Raw genomic sequence first — 14,172 nt, 5'->3', positions numbered from 1 at the left:
GTCTTCTGGCTCTTCCTGGCCACACCTGCTCTCTTGCTCATGTGTCATGTGTGCCCGCTGGCTCTGCCCTCTCAGGACCCCTGTCACTGGAAGCATGGGTTGTGTATCTGACAAATTGCTCTTTCTTTGCTAAGAGTAATAATACTGCTTTAATTTGCATCTGCTTCATTCTTCTTAAAAGCTTTTCCCACATTTGATCCCACTTAATCCTGCAAGGTAGTCATTATCAAGTATCTGGTAAGAAGCTTTAAAGTGAAGCTGAACTTCTGAGTCCAATGCCTATCGTCCGGGTATTTGTTCATCTGTATCGTTAGATCCGCCTGGAAATAAAGGGCAATTGAGAAATGGTTGCACTGTGCACGATGACCTGGTTAATGGAAGGGAGTAGGGTTCTAATTGTCCTCTCTTCTGGATGTTTAGTAATTGAGCAAGAGAAGAGGCTTTATAAGCAGATGCACATGTGGAGTTTACTTTGGAGGCCCTTTCTGGCTTCTTTGTCACAGGGTGGCAGCTCAAATGACAATGACTCCATTTCCTCTCATCATCCTAGGCCTGTGAGAACTCTGGGGGGGGGGGGGGGAGATCTTGGAATCTGCACGTGCACAGGCTGCTCCTAGCTCCCAAGCACGTGGCAGTGGTCTCTGAGGGACACGGAGAGAAACAGAATAGTCTAACATGCTGGCTGTGCCAAGCAGCATGAGGTTTTCCCATGAAGATAGTCTAAACTTGTTCTTCAACTTGGGAACACAGAGTCCTTTCTGGGTACTCAGAAGATTGTACATGTATATGTGTGAATAGTTTTCAAATGTTTCATGCATATGTGTATGAATAAGCTTTTCGTGTATGACTTGATTAATAAAGTGCATTCATGTAAAATCATTCCTCATTTTATGGTATCTTTCCCTCCTTATATTAATACTAAAAAATTACCATCACAGGAGATTTGATCTGTGTTTTCATTAAAAAGAGGTCCTCACTTTTTTTAAAATTTATTTTTTATTTTTTAAAGACTTCTTAATTTGAGAGAGCAAGGTGAGAGGTGTGCAGGGGCAGAGAGAGGGAAAGAGAGTCTTAAGCAGACTCCATACTGAGCATGGAGCCCTACACGAGGCTCCATCTTAGGACCCTGAGAGCATCACCTAGCCAAAACTAAGAGTCAGATGCTTAACTGACTGCACCACTCAGGTGCCCCATGAGGCCCTCATTTTTGAAAAGGTTAAGATTCTTTGACCTAAATCCTACTCTGGAGCTCCTACTGACAGAGGAGTAGCATCTTATGCCAAACCCAGGTTTCATGCTAACAATTTCCTCTCCTTATTTCAATTATACAGGACTGGGAAAGGGCTTGCCTTTGACTCTATATAGAAAATGTGCAATGACAAAAGGATTATAGCTCTGTACACAATCTATAGTTCTTAAGGGAGATGTCCCAAGACTGGTGGTTATGGGAGTATATGGACCAGCTCATGGCTTTTTTCCAAGTCACATCTCTGTTGAGGGTTATTATTTCCTAACTATCCACTTAAACCTTGAGTTAAACTTATTTTCAGAATTACATCCCACTCAACAGTCTTTTTTCCTCAGGGGAAAAAAATACAAAATATTTAGTACTTAACAAGATTTTCCACATCTGGATGAAAATAAAAGAGCCACAAATCTTAGCCGAGTGATCCTGGAGTCCCGGGATCGAGTCCCATGTCTGGCTCCCTGCATGGAGCCTGCTTCTCCCTTTGCCTGTGTCTCTGCCTCTCATTCTTTCTCTCTCTCTCTCTATGTCTTTCATGAATAAAGAAATAAAATCTTAAAAAAAAATCTTAGCCAAGATGTTTTGAAACTTTGAAGTAGTCATTTGTTCAAGGTTGCCAGATTTACCAAGTAAGAATACAGATACACAGTTGAATTTGAATATCAGATAAACAGTTAATTATTTTTAGTACGAGCATGTCCCATGCAATATTTGGGAAATATTTATTCTAAAAATGTATTTTCTCTTTATCTGAAATTAAAATTTAACCGGACATTTTATTTGGCAACTCTAAAATTGACTTGCTCCTGTTCAGGTGACTTTCTGTTTAAGGATTAAACATTCTCCCTCAGTAGATTTTCCCATTTTCACCTACAGAGACCTTCACGGCCTCTTGCAAACGGTTGCCCTAGTGAGTCTTACACCTGTGAATGTCAAGAAAATATTTTATTGGCCTCTCAAGTATTGCTTTATACACTGTAATGAGAAGTCACAGGTAAGAAAAACTCATCTAGAAGCTTTCTAAAAGCCTCCTGTAATTGAATTTAATATGTTTCCATGTATATACATATTTATTTCCATCTCTCCTTGTTCCAAACATAGGATTTACAGTATCTCATAAAATTTACATACACAATAGAGAAAATAAATGACTAATGAAGATAAATTCAGGTTAGGAAAATCAGACCAGACCAGGAATGAACTTAGTATACAAAGCACACATTGTCAGGCCTTGGCCAGCTGATGTGTGAGGAGGCCGCACAGGCTCCCCTGTGGCCCTTTGGGTGGCTGGTGCAAGGTGAGTCTCTGCAGCGGCTCCCTTCACAATATCCATAAAATAAAGCAAACCAGTTGCTCTGGAGTCACTCAGCTATTCCTGGTTTTAACCTGAGCAAGGTCCTCTTAGAGGACTGGAGTAATCTAGAGAACAATGCTCTAAGATTCTCTAAGTATAAATGAAGCAATCAGCTTCTGAAACCTCAATATTTGCCAATGGCACAATCCCCAAATACAATTCAGAAACAGTAGTTCTTGGATGTCAAAAGGATGCACCCCGGGTATGTAGCTCTCTGATGACTTATCTGAATAATAATAATAAGGATACTGAAGATGACAGCAATGATCATAATCATAATAACAAATGCCAACTATGGCTCCATGCTTAGGCAATTTACATTTAATCTGCACAAGGATCCTGTAGGTTAAATATTATTTTACTACTTTTTTTTTTAAGCATGTTGAAGAAATTGAGGCTCAAAATTATAAGCCCAGAGTCACAAAACCAGTAAATGGCAGAGCGGTGATTTGAACCCAAGCTTTTTTGATTCTAAAAACCTGGCTCTTTTTGAGAATGAGAAAGGGTTTATGTTTTTCTATGGGATTTAAAACCAACAGTTTTCTTTTTTCCAATTGTGAAAGTAATACCTATTTATTTAGAAAGCATGAAAAGTAGAAAAAGAAAGAAAAATGACCTATACTTACTTTTTTAAAAAAAGATTTTATTTATTTATATGAGATAGAGAGTGCACACAGCGGGGGAGAAGTAGACTCCTCCCTGAACAGGGAGCTTGATGTGGGGGCTCAATCCCAGAACCCTGAGATCACTACCTGAGCTGAAGACAAATGCTGAATGAATTGAGCCACCCAGGTGCTCCTTACTTATACGTTCATTACCCAAAAGAAATAAAGGTCATTTATGGATTCAGTTGGTGAGGAAAAAGTATATAGGTTATAGACTGGATGATGAGGGATGATAAGAGAACAAGAAAGACATTTTAAGCCATAAACCCACCATTTACAATTTTTTTAAAGAAAAAAACTTTTTCTTTAAAATATTTTAACTAACCTTACTGGCAAAATAGTTTGAAACAACCTGGATTTTTGGTTGTGCTTTGCCCAAAACTGGCCCTAGACCTTCTTAAGTCATTTTGCTGAGTCCTCCTGCCCCCACCCCCCAAGGTTCTCTTTTTCTTTACCTGGGAAATGAACTGTTCAAGTTTCTCAAAGAGTTGCCCTTGGAGGCATTAATACTTGCACCAACCCAGGCTGCCTGAATGGAAGTCTCTGGGGGAGGGGCCTGGGAATCTGCATTTCACAAGATGCCTTCATGTTTGCTGCTCTGCAAAGACTGAGAAACACTGAAGCAAATTGTTCCTGCTTCAACAGGCCTCCGGATGCAAAGGTTCAAATGTACCCTTAATAAGAGGAGGAGGGCTACTCCTATAAAAGGAGTTATTTTCACCGGGAAACAATCTTTCAGGTTGTTTATCCCACCTGAGCCCTGAAAGTGTGGCTCCTGGTCCTCAGCCTACCACCCTACTATACCTGTAGGCGCCCAGATTGATGCAACTGATTCCCAGGTTGTATCTGGATCGGATGAAGCCTGGCTGGATCTCCAGGGCTCGTGTGTAGGCCTCCACGGCTTCCTCACTGCGGTCTCCGTTCGCCAACGTTGCCCCCAGACGGTTCCATAAGGAATAGTCCTGATGACAAAATCAGAGCTAAAAACTGGCACGAGCCACAGTGGCAGGGTACTCCCATCTTTCTTGCAGGAAGAAGGATGCTGGCTAAAATTTATCCAGGGCTCACGGATAGGGACCATGGTGGTGGTGAATTACTCAAAAAATGGTATGAATGACTTTGTGAAATGACATTAGTTCAACAAAGAGCAGCTACATTGGATGCTGTCAGGCAATTCATGTTTCTGTTTGAAGTACCTGAGTATTAACAGCCACAGTAGCATATTGTTAGTCCCGATCACTTTAAACCATTGGATGCAGGGAAATAAGATGCAGCAGAAATGTGCAGAGTGTAGCCTGTGAGAACTTATTTTTAACAAATAACCTTAGGGTTTCTTGTTGTGTACTTACCTCCGGCCGAACCGTTAAGGCAGCGTTAAATGCATCTATTGCTCTATTAAACTCTCCACTCAGGTGGAACAGAACCCCCAGACCTGTCTGTAGGTCTGGATCAATCATATCTCCATTTTGGTGGGCAGCTTCCAGATATAATTCCTTAACTCCTTCCAAAACAGAGCTACAAAGGAAAAAAATTGAGATGTGTATTCCAAATAGTCTGAACATATATTATTTGCTATTATGTCCTCTGTTCCAAGAGAACATTACAGGCTGGAAAAATCTTGCTTAAGAGATCTTCGCTTAATGAGAAGGACTATTCATACTGCATATTAAAAAAAATACCTGCTGATTTTCATGAATTATTTCGTTGTACACAGAAACAGACTGTGCTAAGGAAGGTCTTCACAAGGAGAGTTCTATTGACCCTGTGAGTGCCAATGTGGAGCACCTCAGGGCTCCGTGAGGATGAATTTAACGTCATGATTTATTGCTGATAGAAACAAAATCCCTAGAAGAAAGGACTTCCGTTTTTCCTCATACCCAATTCTCAGGCTTTCTAGAGGTTGGCAAATTTTAATTTATTTTAGGTTAATTATGTGTCCATGGCATTTTGCTTTAAATTATGGTACTTGGATATCTGTAAGTGCCCACAATCTTGATCACATGTCTGTTCATTGGTTCTGGTCCCAGCATCAATCTTTTCCATCAGAGTTGCTCTTCTAGCAGTCCTACAACCACACTGGAATTGGTACTGGTGAGGTTTGTTCATTACCCTTATGGTGACTGTGTAAATAGGTGTTTACTGCCGACTGTAATTTAATTAGAAAGATACCTATCAACTGGAGACTTGGACATCCTCCGGGTAAGGCCTGGAGATCCCTTCTTGCTCTTCACAAGATATTTGTACTTTGGGTTTTGCTTAATCCAATTCTTTAGAGCTTCACAGGCATCCTGCTGATGGCCTGTGTTAGTGTAACTCACAGCCAAAGCCATCAAAGCTTTCAGGTTGTTGGGCTGTAATTCTAAGCACCTGCAAGAAGGCATAAATAAATAGGTAAATAAATAAATAGCCAATTTCAGATTATTCCTGAGCCAGGGTATAACAGTTTTTTAGGAAATTAGAGGTCTTTATTAACTAAATGGTGCAAAAGGATGGCTAAGTTATGTTAAATCTTTGGGTGATACCATATTTATCAATGTGAAAATTGGGACCTAAGTATGTTGGTAAGAAAGTTAAAATGTATCTCGATGAGCGCTAGTTCTGATAATTTAATATATGGCTTTAAAACTATAAAAAAGGTGGCTAATCCTTGCCCAAAATTTACTAGAAGTTTATTTCATGAGGAGGGGATAGCATTGTTTTAGCACAGCTCTACTATTGATGTATTAAACATATCAGATCCACAGAGCAAACTGACTTGAGGTAAATTTGGATATTCAGAGATGAAAGGCTGTACAATGTTTTATAAAGAAGAGATAAATTCCTGTGTTTCTAGACTACCGATGTGGGTTTTATAGTAGGCACGGGTTACAGCTCCTCCTCCTCATGCTATTCCACTGGCCTCTGGCATGAGAATCATCTGGGGATCCGGTAAAATGCAGATTATGTAGCACAGTTGGCCTGTGGTGGGCCTGAGGCTGGGCAGGTCTGACAAGCTCCCAGATGATAATGAAACTGGTAGTCCCTGGAGAAGATTTGGTGTAGCAAACCCTACACTGTACCTACATCAGTGCTGTAGGGAGAGATTATATAGGGATTATATGTTGTAAAGGGAAAGGAGAAGTCGAATCGGTAGAGGTGATTTTTCCAGGGTTTACACGGGGGTTCTAATCAAGTAAAGTGTGATGCTACATCCACCCAAGGTAGTCTAGACTTTTAGTCAGGGGCTTAGTAGTTACACTTGCAGGTCACTGAAGCTATCTTAGGAGATTCTCTATAGACACAAGGACCTAAAATTACAGAGATAATTTGAGTATGTTTTTCCTGAAAACAACTTTCAAGTGTGCAGAAGGCTAGAAAGTTAAGAGGGACTATATATATGTAATAAGTCTATTTTATGATCGCTTTTGACATAAACACTTTTGTGCCAAAGAAGGTCAACTGATTTGTGGTTGACAAAACACTGCGATTTAGGAATATTATTTGTTCATAAATTCTTGTTTCCTACAGCTTAGTGTAATATGTAGCATCTTAGCACTTCTCCTGGCCAAATTCTTTGTACTTAAGGGTCAAAAGACAAGATAAACAGGAAGGCCATTAACAAGTGTCCACCCCACCCATGATTTTACATTTAGCTTCATCTACCTCTGGAGGGCGACAATAGCAGCTTGTTCATTTTCATTCTCTGCCTGGGTTATCCCGAGGAACTGCCATGCCTACAAAAAACAACTGAGGTCAACATTGCAAGAGGAAGCAGATTCATTCATGTGCTTTAGATCCCTCTATGCAGAATAACCTGTCTCAGATGTGAGAGTCTTGTAAAAGGGAAAAATATCACAAGCATTTCTTTAATCAAAGGCTCTTCAGACCATCTGGGTCAAGATCCTTTGCCATTATTGACAGATTCTCAGCATTTAGTCTCCTGTGACCCATGGAAACATTTGAGTATCTGAGATTTCATGATATTGGGTGTCATCAAACCAAGAGATAAATATATAAAATTAGGCATTTGTGAGGAAAAGGGATGTAAAATAACCCAAAAATGTAGCTCAAGAGTCTAGACTTTATAAAGTAAGGAATCTCAAGATGTACAAAATAAAATATATTTTTATAAATGCAAGTCTAACTATTATTATAGGAGCTAACAGATAATTTAGGAAATAGGGAAGATAAAATCCTCCACTCTAATGTGTTCACTGCTCTAATATCACTGATGAAATGCATAAAGCACATAGAAAATGCAATATAATGCATACATAATTTTATAGCCTACACTTATTCTTATGGATTTGAAAGAATTTGGGGAGTACATAACTCTCCCGCCTACAGACATTTTAAAGCAAAACTATATGAAGATACATAGAGTCATCCAGAAGATGTAAAAATTATATTGACTTTTCCCATCCTTAGTTATTGTTATTGATGTCACATAAACTCATAAAAAATACTGATTATCCCCCCAAATCTGTGATTCTTCTTAATCTTTTAAATGTACACACAGCAGCCCCTATTTTGGTTTCACTTTCCATACATCTTAGGATGCTTCTTCTTCTTCTTCTTCTTCTTCTTCTTCTTCTTCTTCTTCTTCTCCTCCTCCTTCTTCTTTTCTTCTTCTTCTTCCTCTTCTTCTCCTTCTCTTTCTTCTTCTTCTTCTTCTTCTTCTTCTTCTTCTTCTTCTTCTTCTTCTTCTTCTTCTTTCTTCTTCTTCTTCTTCTTCTTCTTCTTCTTCTTCTTCTTCTTCTTCTTCTTTCTTCTTCTTCTTCTTCTTCTTCTTCTTCTTCTTCTTCTTCTTCTTCTTCTTCTTCTTTCTTCTTTCTTCTTCTTCTTCTTCTTCTTCTTCTTCTTCTTCTTCTTCTTCCTCTTCCTCTTCCTCTTCCTCTTCTTTTAAATCATGAGAGACACAGAGAGAGTGGCAGAGACATAGGCAGAGGGAAAAGCAGGTTCCCAATGGGGAGCCTGATACAGAACTTGGTCCCGGGACCCTGAAATCATGACCTGAGTCAAAGGCAGATGCTCAACCACTGAGCCACCCAGGTGCCCCATCTTAGAATGCTTCTTAAGCTTGATGAAACAGTCACTGTCTGAGAGTTTCTCACTAGCCTTTGAGCATGATGTCATTTTGTTCATAGATTGTTTGTTATCTGAATTTTGGGGTCTCCAAGATTCAGAAACCCTGGATCCTTGATTGGGAACCATTAGTTACTCAGTGCTCTAATCTTCTCATTTATGAATCTGACATAACAAATGACTTTCTCTTCCACAATAATTTGTATATCTTCTTAAAAATTCCAATATTTTGGTTCACAGTTCCAATTCTCAGTTCAATCTCATTTCACTGTCAATGTTTTGACTAACAAGATACCAGAGCTTTAAACTAGTGATCAGTTTACACATCCTTCCTATACAAACTTTAAGTACATCCAACAATGATAATGAAGGGATTATTGATGCACCAAGGCACTGAACTAAGCACATTATTTGTATGAACTAATTTAATCCTCATAACACCCAATGAGCTAGTCATTATAATTGTGATTTCCATTTTACATATGAAGAAATGGAACTGAGATGGTTTAAATGACCTGTCCCAGATCACAGGGCTCATGGCTCATGAGTGGTAGAGCAGAGATTTGAACCCACACGGTTAGGACAGCACAGCCTGGGATCTTAACCATTATTCTATACTGCCATCTTGGCACCATATATAGCCTTCCCTAAAATTTCTGCAAATTCCTGATGAGGAATATTCTTTATAACATAATTCCTGAAAATTACCTCTAAACTAAAAAAAGATGTCACACATGCCACTATCTTATTACAGTCCTTCGCAGGTTTGAAAATATAGTGGACTGAGGTCAGATGGCGGAAGCCTCTTTGGGTGGTCTCCTGGCCTCTGTCTCCATCACCTTCCACACCTCAGAGAACATGAAGATCTGATTGTATCCCTCTGCTGAGTAGAGTCCCTAGTGGTTCCCTTGGCTTTCCTGAGGTTTAGGCTCTTACCTGCCTCTTCCTCTCCTGCCATCATCTCCTCCCCTCTCCTCCCTGGAATGATGTTTCATGCCCCACTGCCCACACACAAACCACTTCCTCTTAATACCCCTCTGCTATCTTTAATTAAGCCCCCTCCTCCTTCAAAACTCAGCTTCAGATTTAATTGTAGAGGGAGGCCCGTTCAGAAGCCTTGCTCTCTGCTCCCCTAGCATCCTGTGCATACTCTGACATTGCATTTATTACATGGCATTGATTTATTTGCTTGTCTCTCCAGATAGACCACAAATGTATCTTTCCAACAGTTTCCTTTTTCCAGCTCTTCCATATACAAAGCCAGTGCCTGGCACAATTTTTGGGACATAGTATGTACTCAGTTAATGCTGAGTGAGTAAACCAAGGGTGAGAGATGTTGTGGCTCACGACAAAACTGTGCCGTGCCCCCCTGAAAACTACTGCTGAGCCTCCCAGTTGGCAATTTTGGTTGACCCCACTCTCTTATTTTTGGACACTATAAATACTGCCATTTGGTTAGAGGACAGATACCTATTTGTAACTTATAAACACACAGCAGAGTAAGCCAGGTTAACTCCTTTGGGAGCCTTTATTTGGTAGGCTCTGTGGCGTCCTCCGTCCCTCATTCACACACCACCACTTGGTGAGCTTAGCAGGATGAAGGGAAAATAATACCTCTGCATCTCCTGGGTCCTGAAGAATCGCTGCTTCCATGAACAGGATGGTGACCGGCAGGTCCCCTTCCTTCAGTCTTTTTAAGCCTTCTTCAAATGCTCCAGGCCAGTCCTTGAAGGGATTTTCAGTGTGAAAGTAATATCCCTACAACACGGAAAAGGGCAATATGAGATCCATTGGTTAATCTCTTCATTCTTATATTCAGAGCTCTTTTTGAATTTTAATTTAAATTATTTATAGTTTAACTTAAATTAAACTTAAATGACTGGTTTTTAGTCCTTCCTATGAATGTAGTACATTTTCATTATATAAATTTTAGAGGATAGTATTTTGTTATTGAATAATATAAAAAAGAAGCAAATAGTCACCCATAATGCCACAATTTAAATATCACTGCTAATATTTTTGAGTTGTTTTCTATTACTGTTTTGCTTTTTTTTTGTTTTAGTCATTTCCTCCAAGATTTAAAAAATACCAAGTTTTGGATGTATTTTTGCTAAGTGCAACCATCCATTGCCTTGGAATGTTAAATGCCACATACTATAATCTGTATATACACTGCGACCCTTTGGAGAGTTACAAACCATTCTATTATCTAAGATACTTTTTTACCTTCTTGCTCCTTGGACCAGTTTTTGCCCCCAGGGGGCTATATTTGCCCCATTGAGAATGCATGTCTTAAAGTTATAGATCTTTTATTTAAAAAACTGAAATTATACAGAATGTACAAATAATCTTTTTCTATGAAAATATAAATTAAACAAATAAGCTCATACCATATATGCAGCTTTGTAGCTTAAGCCCCACATAGTTTTAGTTTTTAAAACTATTTACATTGTGCCAAAACATATTTAATCGAGCTCGTACTTTTGGGCATTCAGGTTACTTTTAATTTTTTTGTTATTATAAATAAAGTTACAGTGAAACCCTCATTGCAAATTTTTGTCTGCATATGATTATTACCTTGGGATAGGCTTCCAGACAGCTTTATTAGACTGAAGACTATGAACTATTTTGAGGCCCTTGATATGTATAACTGAACTGCTTTTGAGAAGCTTGTCCCAAGTTAAACCCTCATTGGAAATATCTGAGAGAAATTATTTGTTGCAGCCTTACCAGCATAGATGATCACAATACCCTTCTAATTTCATAGATACAAATAAGCTAGTCTGTTAATAGTGCTACTGAGGTTTTAAAATAGATTAAATGGAGACTTCTGTTCTCTATTGTTGCTGAGAAAGACAAACCCCCTTATCAAAGCCACAGGGTATAACTAGTTTATGTAGCGGTGTTACATATATGGAGTCCCAGGGGTGAGGAGCTCAGGGGCCCACCCATGCCTCGGGGGCATGATTTATAGCCTAGAGTCTGACAATCTATAGCAATGTTTTCTTTTTCTTGCTCATTTTTTATTTCTTTGTGGAAAAGAGTTATTTTTAATAAGATAGTTGCTCTGATTTTATGAGGTTTATACCTAACCTACTGAGGGGCAGAGAATACTAGAAGACAGTTTAATGACTATGTAGATTAAAAATTCCCTAAGATTGGAAACTATTCATCATCGTATCTATTGCTAGGTAGGTAAATATTTTGGATTGAACAAATGGAAGTTATCCAGAGCTATTAATTAAGATTTCCTCTACCACAAAAAAATCCGTAAGACACACTTATTTGTGTATATATGGTTTTTCCTTGAGTAAGGAAATTCCACATCTTTTTCTTTCAAGTCATTTAAATTTATTTTTTTAAATGCTCCTCACCTCTTCACCAAGTGTATGTATGTATGTATTTCTATTAATTTTTTCCCGCCAAATGTTTTTAAAAGCTTAAACCCAAGGGCAACTGGGACTTCATGGGTAATTTGGCTGGTTCTTCACTGAGCTCACACATTTGCTGGGGCTCCTTTCAGGGGAGTATCTTTGAGGAATCCCCTTGGGACTTGATCTGCTGTGTGAAGGGTGTGAAGGGTGTGAAGGGTATCTTTTCCACTGAGTTTCTTTGTTAGCTGTGTAAGGACCACCTGTGAAATAGAGATCTAAGCCCCTACTTCACTCCACTGTCGACCGATACCATTTCTGTTAGCTCATTCACATGGCTCATGTGAATGGCTGACAAAAAGTATTGTGAGATTAGCCAGTTCTTGTTCCAACACACTCTCAATGTCAGTATTTGCCAGCAGTCAACATGCAAGCTCTTGTTGACTGCCAAACTGTATTAGAATTGATAAAACTAAGAGTATTTCAATCCAGCTTTGCTGTCTTTGCACATTGGCTAATTGTATTGTTTTCATCCACCAGAAGATCTTCTAGGTCAGACTGGGATTGGTTTGTCTGTTTGATTCTTGATTTTTTTTTTTGCAAAATAGTTAATGACTACTTTATAAAAATGCCATGCAAAGAGGTTGAGAAAACTGTTCAGCATGTATAAGAACAGAATTGGTCACCTTCTCACTAGCCGAGATCGTAACTTGGTTCTGAGCTTCTTGATTCTCCGATATCCAGTTCCTCCGGGCCATTTCTTCCCATTCTGCTTGCATCTTATCCCAAAACTCTGTATCTGACTAGTAGACAGGAAAAATAAAGAGAGATGAATTTAAGAACATGCTATGTCACCTGCTTTATTTCTAGAAAGACAGTTTTCCTCAGAGGTCAAAATGAATTCTGAGGAGGAATAAAATGTTCAAACTGGCCCCCTCCAATGATACTCACGGTTGAAGAGCTCCTGGAGGGTACTTAGTGGTCAGAGTGTTGAATTGGATTATTTGTGACTTTCTCCAGCAGGAAAATAGTTACCATCTGAAGGACGAGGATCATATATACCAAATTCAGCTAAAAATCCATTACTTGAACATTTCAAGTGTGGGTACTGGGCACACATTTTAGGAAGGATGGTCTTAGAGTTGCTCTCAGGATATGAGGAATTAGAGCAATAGCTTTGGGACTGGATGGCCAAGTGACTTGGGTAAGCAGCCGACCATGGACAAAGGAGAATAACATTAGTTGACCCTACTCTGTGCCAGGCACTGGGCTGGGGGAAAATTTATCATGGTCACAAAGCTGGGATTGCATAGGATCAGAACCCCAGTGTGGCTTCCAAGTCCATGCTTATCACCTATGGCAAAAAGGGCCTCCCAGGGCTAAAGAATGAAGGACCGTGGCTTTTGATGTGAACTTGAGTCCTCTTAGTCAAGGTCTTGTCTATGGCAGGCTGATTTTTTTTGGAAAAATATTACTTTGTGTTTTTCTCCTTATAATTTTCCTTTATGTTTTCCAAAAGCAAAACCAGGTCATTTGCTCTGCTTTACTTCAGGGGAGGACAGAGGCAGCAATTTTCTGCCAGAACTGTCCCTGGTTGGCTTCTATTTTGTTGAGCCCGAAGAGAATACTTTGGGTGTCCTGTTGTGAGGAAAAATGGGCAAATATTTTAAAGAACTAAGAGATGAAGGGGAACTTCCCCGGGGTGGGAAAGAGAAGAAGGGTCGTGGATTCTGAGATGAGTGGGAGACTGGGGCTGAGCTTTTAAATTTTTCCTTGTGAATTGGCCTGACTTCCAAGAGGGTGACAGAGGGTATGACTGGGGGCTGACTTCAACCCTGATTTCAACATGGCAGGGACATTGGCAGAACCTGGATTTCAAGGACCCATTTGGGGCTTGTTGGCTGTTAGCCATCAGCATGACAGACAAGATGATGGAGACTCTGTCCTTGATTTCTGGCACCACATAATCCTTCCATAATTGGTGTCCAAGACTAAGTGTAAGAGAGGTGCTTGCAAACCACTTAATTTTCTTTAAAGAAAACAAGGGATATTGTTGCTTAAACACCTGAATCTGGGACTGAGATGCATACTCTTACCTGCAAATCTCAATTTCTATGATTCTAAGTCCTGTGACTTGCTGACATACCATCAAGGCTCCCCTTGACCTTTCAGTCCTTCTAGCCTTACCTTCTACTTTATCCTCATGCCTGGTGGTGATTACTCTATGGTGGGAACTCTTCAAAGTTACTCTAAATGATAATTATAAGGGTATTTCTTCTGGATATAAATGTTCAAGGAATAAGGGCCAGCCCAGTGTGATTAATCCCAGTCTGGTCCTGTAATTCTCCTTTATTATGTCCACAATGCTCCTTCCTCCCACAGGGATGGGTCCTGACCCTTAAGCAGAGGCCTCCCCTTGACGAAGGGTCAGAGCAGCAGGCACCTTGACTGTGTCTAAGATGCTAGAAGCAC

The 14,172-nt window shown here is 39.6% G+C and overlaps 1 protein-coding gene across 14 annotated transcripts in view; it reads right to left on the bottom strand.

Annotated features, from left to right (window-relative positions):
- Positions 1-14,172, bottom strand: part of PEX5L (peroxisomal biogenesis factor 5 like) — a 234,551-nt gene that overhangs the window by 7,546 nt on the left and 212,833 nt on the right. For all 14 annotated transcript variants that reach the window (XM_026007210.2, XM_072752613.1, XM_072752609.1 and 11 more), the window contains 6 exons: positions 12,387-12,503; positions 9,944-10,087; positions 6,908-6,978; positions 5,435-5,632; positions 4,615-4,780; positions 4,070-4,227 (listed from right to left, as the gene is read on the bottom strand). In XM_026007210.2, coding sequence (XP_025862995.1) covers positions 4,070-4,227; positions 4,615-4,780; positions 5,435-5,632; positions 6,908-6,978; positions 9,944-10,087; positions 12,387-12,503 — 854 coding nt within the window. The remainder of the gene's footprint in view (positions 1-4,069; positions 4,228-4,614; positions 4,781-5,434; positions 5,633-6,907; positions 6,979-9,943; positions 10,088-12,386; positions 12,504-14,172) is intronic.

This window comes from Vulpes vulpes, chromosome 3 (assembly GCF_048418805.1).
Source record: "Vulpes vulpes isolate BD-2025 chromosome 3, VulVul3, whole genome shotgun sequence".
NCBI lineage: Eukaryota > Metazoa > Chordata > Mammalia > Carnivora > Canidae > Vulpes > Vulpes vulpes.
The sequence above is the reverse complement of the archived record's forward strand: the minus strand, read 5'-3'. Positions and strand labels throughout refer to the sequence as shown.